At 37.8% G+C, this 14,705-nt stretch overlaps 2 protein-coding genes across 4 annotated transcripts in view; both read left to right on the top strand.

Annotated features, from left to right (window-relative positions):
* The window catches only part of LOC144970524 (TBC domain-containing protein kinase-like protein), a 35,205-nt gene extending 27,746 nt beyond the window's left edge, over positions 1 to 7,459 (top strand). For 2 of the 3 annotated variants that reach the window (XM_078910256.1, XM_078910258.1), the window contains 2 exons: positions 2,836 to 2,995; positions 6,144 to 7,459. In XM_078910256.1, coding sequence (XP_078766382.1) covers positions 2,836 to 2,995; positions 6,144 to 6,254 — 271 coding nt within the window. In that variant the 3' untranslated portion in view covers positions 6,255 to 7,459. The remainder of the gene's footprint in view (positions 1 to 2,835; positions 2,996 to 6,143) is intronic. The other variant, XM_078910257.1, reaches the window with a different exon arrangement.
* A 4,519-nt stretch (positions 7,460 to 11,978) lies between these two features.
* LOC144971765 (uncharacterized) overlaps positions 11,979 to 14,705 on the top strand; it is a 73,328-nt gene continuing 70,601 nt past the window's right edge. Inside the window, 3 exon segments of the mRNA XM_078912838.1 lie at positions 11,979 to 12,240; positions 12,925 to 13,155; positions 14,267 to 14,498. Of these exon segments, the coding sequence (XP_078768964.1) occupies positions 12,942 to 13,155; positions 14,267 to 14,498 (446 nt within the window). The 5' untranslated portion in view covers positions 11,979 to 12,240; positions 12,925 to 12,941.

Genomic DNA, 14,705 nt, shown 5'->3' with positions numbered 1-14,705 from the left:
TGGTCTAGGGAACATATTCTTTCAGAAAATGAAAAAGAAAATGCAAATCCAAAATTTTCACCTTCCGACTGATTATGTCATGCACTGACACATATTTTATTAAGATTTGCTAATCATTTTTTTTTTTATAAAGTCGATTGTGCAAAAGGTTCCATTGTCATGGTATATTAATATTACAAGATTGAGATCAAAATCTATCCTGACTTAACAGTATGAAGAAAACAAAATTGAAAAAACTGGCAACAAGATGTCAGAATGTGACATCCTATATGTCCTTTTTTTGTTTTGGTGATGAAAACTGTTGATCATTCTTTTTATATGAGCTAAGGAACTTTGTGTTTTTTTTTTGTTTTTTTTTCTAGTTTCACTTGTGGAGCCTGATGAATAGTGAATAATTCAATTCCAATGATAAACAAAAATGAATATAACACCTTCGAACAAGATTGAATTACCAAATATGGAACGTTTTGGGCTCAAAACAGCAATACATCACTTAAAACCCGGACAGACGACAGTAAAAAAATTAATTAATTAAAAAATTGAGCTTTTATAGCGCAATATCCATGAAAAGTTTTCAAAGCGCTTTACAAAGGGTCCCTGGCCAACAACATCACTTAATATGAAGGATAGCCTGTTAGGCGATATTACAATTTTTTTCAGACAGAGACAACGCTGTTAACGGCCAGGTACTCATTTTAAACCTGAATACGGTGAGAGAATGTGAGTAAAGAGCCTTTTCGAAGGACTCAACTATACAGTGAGCGAGGCTCAAACCTGGGACCTTCCAATCCGAAAGCAAGTGTCATACTACTAGACACATAGCTAAAGTATTTGGTACATCTTGTCTCTAAGTACAATATCAAAATTCAAGACATCTTGAGATCGTACTTGCCGACAAGACCCACCAAATACTTTTCTGCTTGGATTTTAAGTGTAATGTATTCATGTTTTTACTGTTTATGTTATTTTCTGAAGAAGGGCCTGAAATGTTCCACGTTTGATGTTCTATATTTTTTAGAAGCTGTTATGTTGATTTTCCTGCTTCTAACAGCTTAGTATCACTTCAATTTCAATAAAAGTAGTCATGCCATTGATATAACTGTCTGTGCGGCTATGTGGTATTGTAGTAAGACACTCGCTTTCGGATCGGAAGATCTTGGGTTCAAGCCTCACTCAGTGCATAGTTGAGTCCTTGGAAAAGGCTTTTTACTCACATTCTCTCACTGTATGCAGGTGTGAAATGACTACCTGGCTGGTAACATCATTGTCTCTGTCCGAAAAAAATTGTAATATCGCCTAACAGGTGTCATGTCCCATCCTACATGTTAAGTGTTGCTGTTGGCCTGGGACCCCTGGTAAAGCGCTTTGAGCTCAATTAGTGGATATTGCGCGATGTAAAAGCTCAAATTAAAATGATATAATAGACCTGTAAATTCTCAGTCAATTAACTGAAATCAGTCAATTTGTCAAATTCAAATATTTAAAAAAGGAAAGAAAGAAAGAAAGAAATAAAAAAAAGAAAGAATTCACAAATCGTAGTCGAATGACTGACCGTAAAATAATTAGGAGTGTTCCACAGCGCTACGCATAGCTCATGGGGACCGTTTATATTAACGATGTATATATTGCCAAGACAAAGCGACGCTTTTTATAAAAGGCGTGTCTGAACACTTCCCTGGGTATTTTCACACATCCTTCGTTAAATTATTTTTTCACTTCCAATCCGTCGTGATCCCAACTGTAGCCAATTTTAACTGAGCCACCGAGCGATAAATTTCACTGTTTCATCTAAGCCAAAATTGACCACATTTACCCTTCGAGTCTCAAAACTATGATAAAGTAAATTGCGAATGCCGCAAGCCCGTTATGTAGACATCTTCAAATCGAAAGGTAGGATAGATTGCTACAAGCACATTTCGATTGCCTCACGTTGTAAACAAACTGGTTGACCGTTTCTTCACTGATTGAGTACCTGATCATAAGGAACAATGGTAAGTAGCCTAATTAATTCCCGTGCAAATCAGGACGTTTTCTGGCATTGTTTTGCTCAAGCCCAAGCGAGCTTGCTGTTTTGTGCGATTTACCTTCATTTAGATTCTTTGAATTTTTCCGCTACGCCTGCCGAAGTTTCTTCTTGATAATTCACTTCTACTTAATAATTCAGTGTATTGGCCTGAAGTCATATTTATTTAAGTTTTTTTTTCTCTGTCATTTACTGATTGAAAATCAAGTTTGCTCAGTGCTACATTATTCTAATGTTCTCACAATGGCTGAGCTGTTCGTGGATCGCAATTCAGACTTGTCGAGCATCGATAAAGATGTGAGTCCCGTGAGGAATAAATTCAATTGGTCATGGCTAGAAGTTAAAGATGATAATGGTGATTATTTTTCTATGTCAAAAAAATTCCAGAGGCAGGAATATGACTTTGATGAAGTCATCTTTACCTATATGAATGACATGCTTATTCAGCATTCCTTTTACATCAAATTATGGCAGTCATACTTCCAGTAAGAAATAACACCCACTATTTTGATATATTGTATTTATCACTCTCCTCTCCAATGATGCCCTTATTTTTTAAAAAAATAATTGAATCTTCAGTTTGTCGAAGAGTTTCAGTCAATTTTTATAGAGCTCATTTACAGGTCTAATATAACTGTCTGTTATTGCTCTATGTGAGATGGCATTGACATGTTGTATGTGTTTTGCACAAAACTTTAAAGTTTGAGTTTTAAATAAATCCATTCATTCCCCCCCGCCCCCTATTCTTTATATCACAAATTATGGAAATGGAAAATGAAGATTATTATTATCCTCAACTACATAAAACCCAGATATCATAGAGGGACATTGCAAGGGGCCATCAACATTCCATTCCAAATGGCCTTCTCACCCGAGGGAGATCTCAACCCATGCCCTGCTGTGACTACTCTCAACTCCATCCGTACCCAGGTCATTGTAGTGATGGGGAACAGAGGCAGGATTGCTGCCAATGTGAGTCATTGATGGCTGTTGGGGAGTCTTTTCAGTTTTTATTTTCTGGTTAGGGTCTCTTGACCTCCCATAGTGCGCAGGGTAGATCACTCTGCTGTATCTTCTATCCCCCTTTATCTGATCTCCTTTCCTGAAGCTTTCTGTCTTGGTTTTGGAATGGGATGACCTGGATTTGTCCGAGCTCAGGCCAGAGACCTTGGCTGAGGATGGGAGGAGACGGACAGTCAGATGTATAGCCTTAGTAAAACGCTTTGAGCACATTTAGTGGATATTGCTCTATATAAAGCTCAATTTTAAAATTTTAGTTACTTGAAAATCAATTCTCTGTTGTGTACTTTTAGTTTTTGTTTTGAATATCTTATTGGGTCAACAGTTGAGTATAATCCTCTTTGTGGAACCCTGTTCCTGTTTGTGGATGGGACTCTTAGTTGATCTCAAAATAAATGTACCGATAGTTTGTGCTTGGAATCTAATTGTGTTTCCAACTTGAACCAGTCCCCTTAGCCTTTTTTTAAAAACGCATATCTTAAACTTTTAGACTGGTGCTGAAATGACCTGTATGTGTCTCAAGCACTGTAAATCCCTTAAGAATAAACAAAACATAATTTTTATTTTGGTTTGTTTTTTTACAAATCATCTCTAGTTAGAGGTCATTATTAAACAATTTGGCAAATTAAGTGTCTTGTTTCGTCTTTTATCATAAATCATAAACTAATTTCTTTTCCCCAAGTCGCCATCAGGGGAATGTGTTTGTCACTGATTCTGTCCCTTAGTTGTGTCCACTATAATGATCCCTGTTATGAGGATTACATTCATGTAAACACTATATTTTTAGGGCATGATAGTTTCTACTATTATTAAACAAAGCAGACTAAAAAACACACAATTCATTAAAAAAAAACAAGTCACAACACTGAGATTCCAGTCCAATGTTAACAAGCCTCTGTAATTAATATTGTGTGGCTTTGTGGTCTAGTGGTATGACATTCGTTTTCAGATTAGAAGGTTCTGGGTTCGAGCTTCGCTCAGCACAAAGTGGAGTCCTTGTAAAAAGGCTCTATACTCACATTCTCTCACCGTACTCAGGTGTCAAATTAGTACCTGGCAGTTAGCAGTGTTGTCTCTGTCCGAAAAAATTGTAATATCGCTACGGGCTACATGTCTCGTCCTGCATGTTAAGTGTTGCTGTTGTCCAGGGATCCCTTGTAAAGCGCTTTGAGTGGATGTTGCGCTATATAAAAGCTCAAAAGCTCAAATATTATTTGGTCACCAATCAAGGGACTGAACTTGGTAGCAAATGTAATTATTCCATTGAGATTAGAACCCAATTGTTGACGCTTGATAGTATACATGCCATTTCACACTCTAAACAGTTGGATTATAGAATGGCCTGCCTCCTGTTGCATTGAAGCGGAAAGCATTATTTAATAGAATTATTTTATGCTCAAAATCTACTATTGGTAAAAAGCATTTTCCTCCATTGCTCCACGCCTATGGAATGCGCTCAGTCCTCGTACAAAGTCCTGTAAATATTTATCGTCTTTCAGGAAATGTCTGAAGACCGTTGTCCGTACGGCTTATTTTTTTATGAAATAGATGTAGTTTAGATTTTGTTTCTGTATTCATGTGTATTATGTCGTGTGTTGTGATTTATTTTTCTTCCAGTTTCTATTATGTAAAGCTCTGCAGAGCACGATTAATGTGGATGTTTAGGCGCTATATAAATTCATTATTTATTTATTTATTTATTTATTTATTTATTTATTTATTTATTTATTATTATTATTATTATTATTATTATTATTATTATTATTATTATTATTATTATTATTATTATTATTATTATTATTATTTATGTCAAATTAGAACCCCAGTTTATGTGGGATTTTTTTTGTTGTAATTGTGGACTGATTCACCGTCAACTGAGCTTCTTCAAATAGACAATCATCATCCATCGTGGCTTGTACTCTTGAGTACGTTGCCGGTCAGCTGTCTCCACGAATCACGATCCTCTGCATTGCGCATGAAATCTGTATTGCTTTTTAAGTCACATTTGGCCATTCTTAGGTTATTTAGATAAGCCATTCTTTGTCTTCCTCTAGCTCTCTTTCCTTCGATCATCCCAGATGTTACCAACTTTTCTATTCCGTCTCTTCTCCACACATTTCCCAGAAACCGTAACTGCCTCTTTCTTCTCTTTCTCACCTTCTCCAACACTTCCTCATTCGTACACCTGTCTGTCCATGATACCCTCAACATTCTTGTATACACCTACATCTCAAATGCCTCTAACCTCCTCGTACATTCTTTGTCAAGCATCCACGTTTCACAAATAGACAAAGGAGATGATTAAAAAAAATAAAAAACCCAAAAAACTTGAGCTTTTATATAGTGCAAAATCCACTGAACCTCCTCAAAGCTCTTTACATGGGATTCCAAGCCAACAGCAATACTTAACATGTGTTGACATGATGCCTGTAATACGATGTTACATGTTTTTTTTTTGTTTTGGTCAGAGACAACAATGTTAATGAACAAGTACTCATTTTACATCTTTGTACCGTGAGAGACTGTGAGTAAAGAGCCCTTTTCTAGTAATGTACTTAACACTGCTCAGGCAAGACTCGAACTCGGGACCTTCTGGTCAGAAAGCGAGTGTCATACCACAATACCATAAAGCCATGCTAAGAGGGAAATTAAACTAAAAAATAACAAAGATTGTAGGTACTCACTCACTCAATCCTCTCCGGGCCTTTGGCTCTTGAGGCGATGCAAGGGATCTCCACCTGGTCCTGTCAGCAGCTATTTTTGGGGCCATCTCAAGGGACAGACCTCTTTGCTTTTGGTCCCTCTCTACGGTACGTCTCCAAGTCTCCTTGGGGCGGCCTCGCTTCCTTTTTCCTTGGGTGTCCATCGCAGAGCCTTCCTTGACAATGTTTGATCAGGTCTGCGACAGACATGCCCCAGCAATTGCCATCTTCTCCTTTTAATGAGACTAAAGATTGTAGGTACCACATGCAATATCATTTTGTCTGATTTTCTTTTTGGAATATGAACTTTTCAGGGTAGTATTAACAATTAAAATCAATTTGATTTGCCAACATTTCAAAATTCTTTCTCTTTCTCTCTCTCTTTCTTTTCTCTCCAGTTTGCCAATGAGTTGGTGCGTCTGAACTACTCCAAAGTCTGTGTCCTACACAAGGGAATCGACGTGTTTAGGAGTACAGGACTCATCACACTGCCACCTGTTGATATTTGATGTCCCTTCACACCACCACCCCCCTCCTCCCCCCAAATCCAGCAGAAATTCCAGATTAACAAAATTGCTGATACTTGTACAATACTCACTGGACTCGTACTCGTATCACACAAAATTTCAGCACACTCTGCAATACGACACACTGGAAATGGGTCACTGAATGTAATTGCTATCTCTCACGAGCATGGGATTTCGGCATGCTTGGATTCTAGCACACTTTTTAGCCTTTCTCGAAAACATGATAACCCCCCCCCCCCCCCCCCAGAGCTAGAGATTATCCCAGTTTCTACAGAGGACAACGGCGGACAATAGTAATTTCTTGCTACCCTTTTGATAGGACACTAGTCTATCACAAAAGTACTTTTCCAACAGATCTAGCATTGCTGCTGGGTGGATACGGGGGGGGTCAGAAAAAATTAGCGACTTCATCCAGGATTGATCTCGGTTCCTTTGAGTTTGAAGCGAGTGTTCTACCAACTGAGCTATCAGGACCGCCAACACTATCTTAAACAGAACACATTGTTATTTTTCAGGTCATTTTTTTAAAAAAAGGAAGATTTTTATTGTTATTTATTATTTATTTTTTGGGGAGAATTTTTGACAATTTGTCTTGGCGTTATTTAAACTGAAATTTTCTTGCCAAATTGAAAGAAAAATATAATTGTTCCAACAGTAGAGGAAGCTTTATAACTCATGGAGGGTTGTAGTTATTAACTCTAAACTGGGCCTCACACGTATGGCCTTTCAATAAAGATATGCGACTACCACTATCTCACTGGCTCGTCTTGTATTATTGTAGATATGTGTACCGGATATATTTTGTTATGTGTGTGTGTGTGTGTGTCTGTGAGGATGTGTGTGTGTGTGTTAAGGCAGAGAAGAGTAGAGAAAAGTCGACACCACATGACCAAGTTCTTTTAAATCCTCAATACTTAGTTATTTTCTGATCTGTCCTCAAAGTTTCCTCTTGAAGATTCTCCCAAGTGACCGTTTTTTACCTTTTTTTTTTTCTTTGGGTTTTTTTCTACTTTTCCTCAAGTCTCGCTGCTAAAAGTTCAATAAAAAATAAATAAAAACGCCAAACAATTGACTTTTCACAGTTATTGTCAAATTTGTTCAGAATTTTACGATAATTTAATGGTGTTATATGACGATTAAATATTATGATGGTATTCAGAATAAATGAAAGCCAAATAATTTACAAATCTATGGAGCTTCTTTTTAAATTTCTGCTAACTGTTTGTGACCGTCTTAGACAATTTCCTTTTTTTCTTGGAACATTTTTCAAGTCTTGTTTCAAGATATCAGTCAGAAAGAAAAGCCAATACAAAGCATTAAATATTGTCGCCCTTCAGGGCCATAAGACCCTTGGAGCATGATTTTATCATGGTTTCTGTGTTCTAAATGGGTGGGAGCATTGCTTTGTATCTTTTGGATAGGATGCTACTCTATCACAAAGTACTGTCTGCCTTACCCCACATGTACACAATGTAAGGGCAAAGAACCTGAAACAACAAAGCATATGGTTGAAGATTGTACTGTATTGTTGCGAGGCTGTCGAGTTGATTCGCAACTGTACATGACTGCAGTAACAAGTTCGCTGCTTGTCGAGGAGCTGCCTAACGGCAAGTGCGTTACATCAGTGGGGTCTAACTACCTGTCCAATATGTCCACGCTGTGGGCAAGAACCCGAGACGGCAGAGCATCTAGTCGAAAGGTGTGTTGTGACGATGCTACCCGGCGGGTTCGCGACGGTGCACGAATGCGGACCGGACTTTGCTGATTGGGTCGATCGTCATAACATAGTAGTGTGAACCATAAGAGGCTGCTGCTGCTTGGATGGTAGAAGCAGGAACGTTGAGAAGGTAGATGTTAAAACTTCACAAGTCTATTACATAGTGTCAGTCAGGAACGCTGGCAACAACGCCTAGAGAATCGGGCCCGATAATGGCAGCAATCCAGCCCCCTTGTGTCCGACAGGAGACGATTACAAAAAAAACTGTCTTAATAAGATCAAAGAGAAGGGGAAATGGGGATACCCCTCTCAAGTCCATAATGGACGGCGCCCCCGTTTTGAGCCAAAATAAGTCCCAGCAACCATTGTACATAGATTCCCTGACTTCTGGCAGATGCATGTACGAGATGGAAGTCGGTTGGACGTGCAGGGACATCGACTCCTCGAAACTGGGGGAGAAGTTGCCAGGTTTTTCCACCAGCAAGAGGAGTCATTGGGTGGCAGCCACGCTCACTGCATCACTGGGGCCCGAAATCGAAGCGCATCTAGTTGAACGATGTGTTGTGACGAAGCTTCCGGGAGTATGAGCACCATTTAAAGCTGCTGCCTGGATCGAATGCCATAATATTGTTGTAGTGTGAAACCATTAGATGATTCTGTCACATCTAATGGACCCTGATATATATGCAATCACTGCCTGGTAGAAAGGAAGATCAGAACAAAAAACATATTGCCTGACTCTGGGAGCGAGCGATATATCGATTATTTGCTTTTGAGTTTGAGGCATTACCAAACTATCTGAGGTCAAAACGACATATTATGCTACTTCAGGCATAGATTCCACAATCCGGATGTCTCTGTAATCCGGACAAAATGCTGGGAAAGGAGGTGTTCGGGGTATGGATCGGGTTATGGAGACGCGACTGTAATTTAATGCAGTTTTGTGCAGATGTGGTCTTGTCGTATGACTATGACACCCGCTTTCGGATCGGGTGGTACTGGGTTCGAGCCTCGCACGGCACATAGTTGAGTCGTTGGAAAATGCCCTTTACTCAAGTTCTCTCTCACCATGCTCAGGTGCAAATGAGTACTTGGCTGTTCAAAGCGTTGCCTGTAATGTCGCCTAGCAGGCGTCTCGTTCTACATGTTACATGTTGCTGTTGGTCTAGGGATCCGTTGTACAGCGCTTTGAGCATGTTTAGTTGATATCCCGTTAATAAAAGCTCACGTTTTATTTTTAAAATTTTTATTTAAGTACATAATTATCAAATTAAAAAAAAAACCCGACTTTTTCCTACTTTAATATAATAATCAAACATTCCTTCGGAGATAGTGGTTATCGAGAGTTTGTTGCTCTTTTTTCTACATGTGGTCCGATTATTTAAAAAAAGATCATAAAATGTTGTTGGTTTCTGTCACTAGTTTTATAACATCAAGATAGAAAGTTACTCCCAACCACAATCGGACTAATAATAATATAAAAGGTCCCCACAAAAGTATAGCTTTAAATCATTAAACAAGTCTGCAGAATTAATTAGATTATAACTTTATTTTTAAAAATAAGAAAATGTAAAAATATAAAAAAGGGTTTAACAATAAAACGTACAACAGTAACAAGTAAGTAACAACACGTAAAGACAATACACACAAAGAAATCGTGTCTTGTCTCCGGTTTGCTCCTCCGTTTCTTTTAGCGGCGTTGGCCTAGCTTCTCGTGAAGAAGATTGAGCTTTATTGAGCTTTATATAGCGCAATATCCACAAAATGTGCTCAAAGCGCGTTACAAGGGGTCACTGGTCAACAGCAACATTTTACATGTAGGACGGGACATGACACCTGTTAGGCGATATTACAATTTTTCGGACAAAGACAACGCTGTTAACGGCCAGGTACTCATTTTACACCTGAGTACGGTGGGATGAATGTGTAGTATGGGTACTTCTCCACTCTTGACCGATTACGACCCGCCCAGCAAATACATGTATTGAGAACAACCGTGCATCTCCAACGTACTTCACACACAAGACTTGTGTCAAGATAGAGATTTTACCGAACAAATTTCAAGGCCCCCAAATATTTTTATTGTCACACTCTTTTGTGGAGATGTGATATTACGATAGTTTACACCTATTTTTTGTTTGCCACCGAACAGGGCAATACAACCGGCCAGCGATGAATATTTTATAGCACAGTTTTGGCCTTCTCTGTGTCATTCTTTATTGAGAGCAGATCGGCCTTTTCTGTTCTATGATTTGAATGATCTCTTTTAGGTCGGACTGACATTGCATAGACCGGCCTTCTCTATGCTTTGACTTGTTTTGTTGTTGTTGCTGTTTTTTTTTTTTTTTTTTTTTTTTTTTTTTGATAACCTGTTTCGGACTTACACAGTACAGTAACCTGCACCATGCCTTGCTATTTTCCGGCCCCGAACGTTTCTCACACAACCAACCCTGCATTGTGCGATTTGAGGCCTGCATGGGTTTATATAACCACGGTGAGTAATGCTCATAGGACGACCGAGAGGGGTTGTCAACACAAGATAGTCTAACAACAGGTTTGAAAATAAACATCTTATGGTCAACTTAAGAATACGCTTCAACAGTCGTAACGTCACTTCCCTCGTAATGACGTATGGTAACTTAGTAACTGGCTCTAAACTATTGGAACAATGACGGACGCCCTTATGAAATATTTCTCCGACGAGCATAAAAGCGTATCCAGAGGGAAAAAAAAACAAACAAACCCCATTATAAATCTGATCATGTTTTGACTTTTACACATTCTGATCACAAGACATATGAAAAGTTCTAGCCAGCATGAAGAATAACAAGTACCGATTTTCTTTGTTTAGAACCACGGTGGCCGCCGTTGCTGGGCGACGTGACGTCAGACTATTGAATCCAATTGAGACTTTAGGTCGTTCTACAGTAACGTGACAGTTTCAGTCGAAAATTATAAGCAACACATTTTTGTTCATCACCGGGAATTTCTTCTTTCAGTCGATGATATTCGCCATAAACATTTCTTTGTTTGCACATTGGGTGCACCCAGTAACGTCTTTTGGGAGTCTTTCAAGTTCCTATCAGTGAAGGCAAAATCTTTTGGAAAATCCATTGGAAAAAAAAGAAACTCTTCCCAACGTGTACATATACTATGCAGGTCTGACATCCGAACTCACTTATGGGTCTAGTTTAACACTGTTGTAATGGATAATATTTTGCGTCATTTTTAAAAAAGATTTCCATTACAACAATGAGCCAATAAGGAAGTGGGTATCAGACCTGCAAATAAGTGCACGTCGCCGAATCTCCATTCTTTATAGTGATATAAATATAATAATAATAATAATAATAATAATAATAATAATAATAATAATAATAATAATAATAATAATAATAATAATAATAATAATAATAATAACGGATAAAACTGAATAATTAAGCGAAGCCAGTGCTAGGAACGTGTGGAAAACAGCCCGTCTTTTCCTATATATTGCCTTTTTCTAAGTCTTAACCAGAGCAAAAAAAAAAAAATAAAAATAAAAAAAAAAAAAATAATCGCAGCCTCTCCATCGTTCTAGATTCTAAAACTTAATCGCAATCAACTTACTAACAAACCTGTGCCTTGCCTGAAATCAGTGAGACACCCGTTTTACTTTCGCCACGGGCACTGGCACTTTTATGTGAGATGTGACCATGGGCGTAAAGGCAAAGGATGTGACTAGCATAAAGCATCCTACCATAATCTACTTATATAAGAAAATAGAACATAATGTCCCAAATCCTTAGCCATAGGGTATTTTAATTAATCTGGGTCAAAATTAGGGCGTTTTTAATTAATCTGGGTCAAAATGAAATTCTGAAGACACGGAGGCCAAGACAGCCAGTTCGCTGGGATGCTTAGCTATCATAATCGTTATTTATCAGAAGAACGTGTGAAGTGACATTCGACGGAAGTCAGCTGATTGAAGCCCTTTGTTTACAAACAAAATGAAGCGAGTCTGAGACTTTGTAAACTTTGTCTGCAAATCGTGGCATTCCAATTTTTCTCGAGTTGTATGTGTCCGACGCATCTGGCTAGACCTTTCTCTTTTATCGTAACATTTTATTGATCGATTTACGTTTTCGTATGTTTGGTGTGTATGCTCAGCGGCAATTGTAATTCATCCTCCAGGAAGCTTCAGTTCCAGTGTCAGTCAGTCACCGGCACCAGATATCAGATAAGTTTGATAAGGGGTCCGCGGTACTATAAGTAAGTAAATTCGGACCCGTGCCATAGTATTAAGTAGTCTGAACGGTTCTAGTATCATTTTGAACAGAGATCAAGCTTTTATTTTGGTGTGATTGACACCAATGACAATGTAGGCACCAGGCACGTTCCATCAAAAAAATTAGAGTTTGCTGATGAACACGTAACTTGCACACATGATGGTGACATATAACTAACTCATAATCATAACTGACATGTAATAAAATCTTTTTAAAACTTTTTTTTTCCAAATTGAGAGTGCAAAAAAAAAAAAATAAAACATTCTGATATTTCATGCATCTAGATATGTAGTTTATGATGCTGAGTTTCATCAAGATTAGAGGGGCCGTAGTATGGGCATAATAAGCAGGACTTCCATAGTTTCACAGCACATTAATTGCGATTATGGAATTTAAATATTTAAAACTTAACTTAGTTGCAATGCCCAAAAAATGTTACTATATAAGTTAAGTTTCATTTTATAAGTGGTGTGATTTTTCTAAGTTTAAAAACAATTTGCAGAGTCGGTTGTCCTTTACGACTCCCGCCGACACCAATGTTACTATGTTTCCGATGTCTTGTAATCCACCATTATTTTATCTATTGAAGATTCACACCCTCATTTAATAATTAATTGATACAATTTGATTTGATCTTTCATTTTATTTCTTTTTTTTTCTTCACAAGGTTAACCGACGGGCAAGATGGTCAGGGTTTTCAGGTGTCATTGTTTTGCCTCAAAACAGGTCATTCCAATCAATATTGAACCCTTGATGATATGCGCTGCTCATGACAAGGTTTTTGTTGCGACAACTGATTGTGAAATCTTAGTTTATTCCATCACTCATGGAACAGCAAATGAGATTCAAAAACTGCCAACTATTTCACAAGTAGATAAGATCATCTACAACCCTTTTAGTAAGTCTTTGAGGAAAAGTGAGGAGGAACACACTTTTTTCCGTTTATCAACTTTTTTTTCTTTTTTTAAAAATCTCTTGTGTGGCTATGTGGTCTTGTGGTACGACACTCACTTTCAGATTAGAAGGTCCTGAGTTCGAGCCTCGCTCAGCGCGTAGTTGAGTCCTTGGAAAAGGCTCTTTACTCACATTCACTTGCCATACTGAGGTGTAAAATGAGTACTTGTCGTTAACAGCGTTGTCTCTGTTGGATAAAATGTAATATTGCCTAACAGACGTCATGTCTTGTTCTATATGTTTCATGTTGCTGTTGGTCAGGGACCCCTTGTAAAGCACTTTGACCATGTTTAGTGGATATTGCGCTATAAAATAGGTCAAGTTGTTTTTATCTCTTACTCTACCTGCTTCAACCTCATCTCCAGTCATGTAAAACTACTTATCTGAAAAAAAAAACTTCATCTTGAATTCATTGTTAATTACATTTTCCTTTCAGTGTTATGGCTGAATTTGGTTTTAGAGCTTTTTGATCCAAAATTGGAGCTCTGTACCTATTTTAATATCATACCACAATTTTTTAACTTAAGGCAGACGTATGGCAAAATATTTATCTAGCGTCAGTCATTCATTGATTTGTCATAGGAATGGTTGAAACACGAAAAATTACTTGTTTCCAAATATGTATATTAAAAATAACAATAAATGATTATAATTGAGCATTTATATAATCCAATATCCTCTAAACATGCTCAAAGTGCTTTACAAGGAGTCAGTAGCCAACAGAAACAACATGTAATACAGACATGACACCTGTAAGGCGATGCTACAATTTTTTACCACCAGAGACAAGGTTGTTAACAGCCAGGTACTCATTTTACACCTGAGTCTGGTGAGAGAATGTGAGTAAAGAGCCTTTTCAAAGGACTCGAATATATGCACTGCTCAGAGCAGGGCTCAAACCCTAGACCTATCAGTCTGAATGCGAGTATCATATCACAAGACCACATTGGATAACAATTACAAATATTATATGAGGTAAAATTTGAATTTTATAACAAGTTGATAATCCTTTCAAAAGTTTCTCTATTAATTACTTAAAATATTTTTTTTCCCAGAAAATTACATTGCAACAGTAGAGAAGAAGAAATCATGGAAGAAAATTACTCATTCTGTGCGAGTTTATCTTAACTGGGAAAGTGTGGATCCTAAGACTTCCAAGCCACGTACAAAAGTCAGAGTTGCTGGGAAATCTCATGCACAACATATATCAAATTTATCCAATCAAAATATCATGGAAATTATTGAAATCCCAATAGAAAAATATGCTACTGGCATTGCTGTGTGTAGGTAGGTGAATATCATAACACCATTCCATTTTGTATGTAGGTAGGTGTATATCGTTACATTATTCCATTGCTGCATGCAGGTAGGTGTATATCATAACACTATTCCATTGCTGTATGTAGGTAGGTGTATATGAGATCCTTTTCTCATTTCGGACCCTCGAATGCCTTACGACAGAGCATTCGTGAAAAAGAATCTTTGTCTATTTTT

This window comes from Berghia stephanieae, chromosome 4 (assembly GCF_034508935.2).
Source record: "Berghia stephanieae isolate SIO BIC M18660-M18661 chromosome 4, UCSD_Bste_1.3, whole genome shotgun sequence".
NCBI classification, from domain to species: Eukaryota; Metazoa; Mollusca; class Gastropoda; order Nudibranchia; family Aeolidiidae; genus Berghia; species Berghia stephanieae.
Note: the sequence above shows the minus strand (reverse complement) of the source record. Positions and strands in the feature narration are given on the sequence as shown.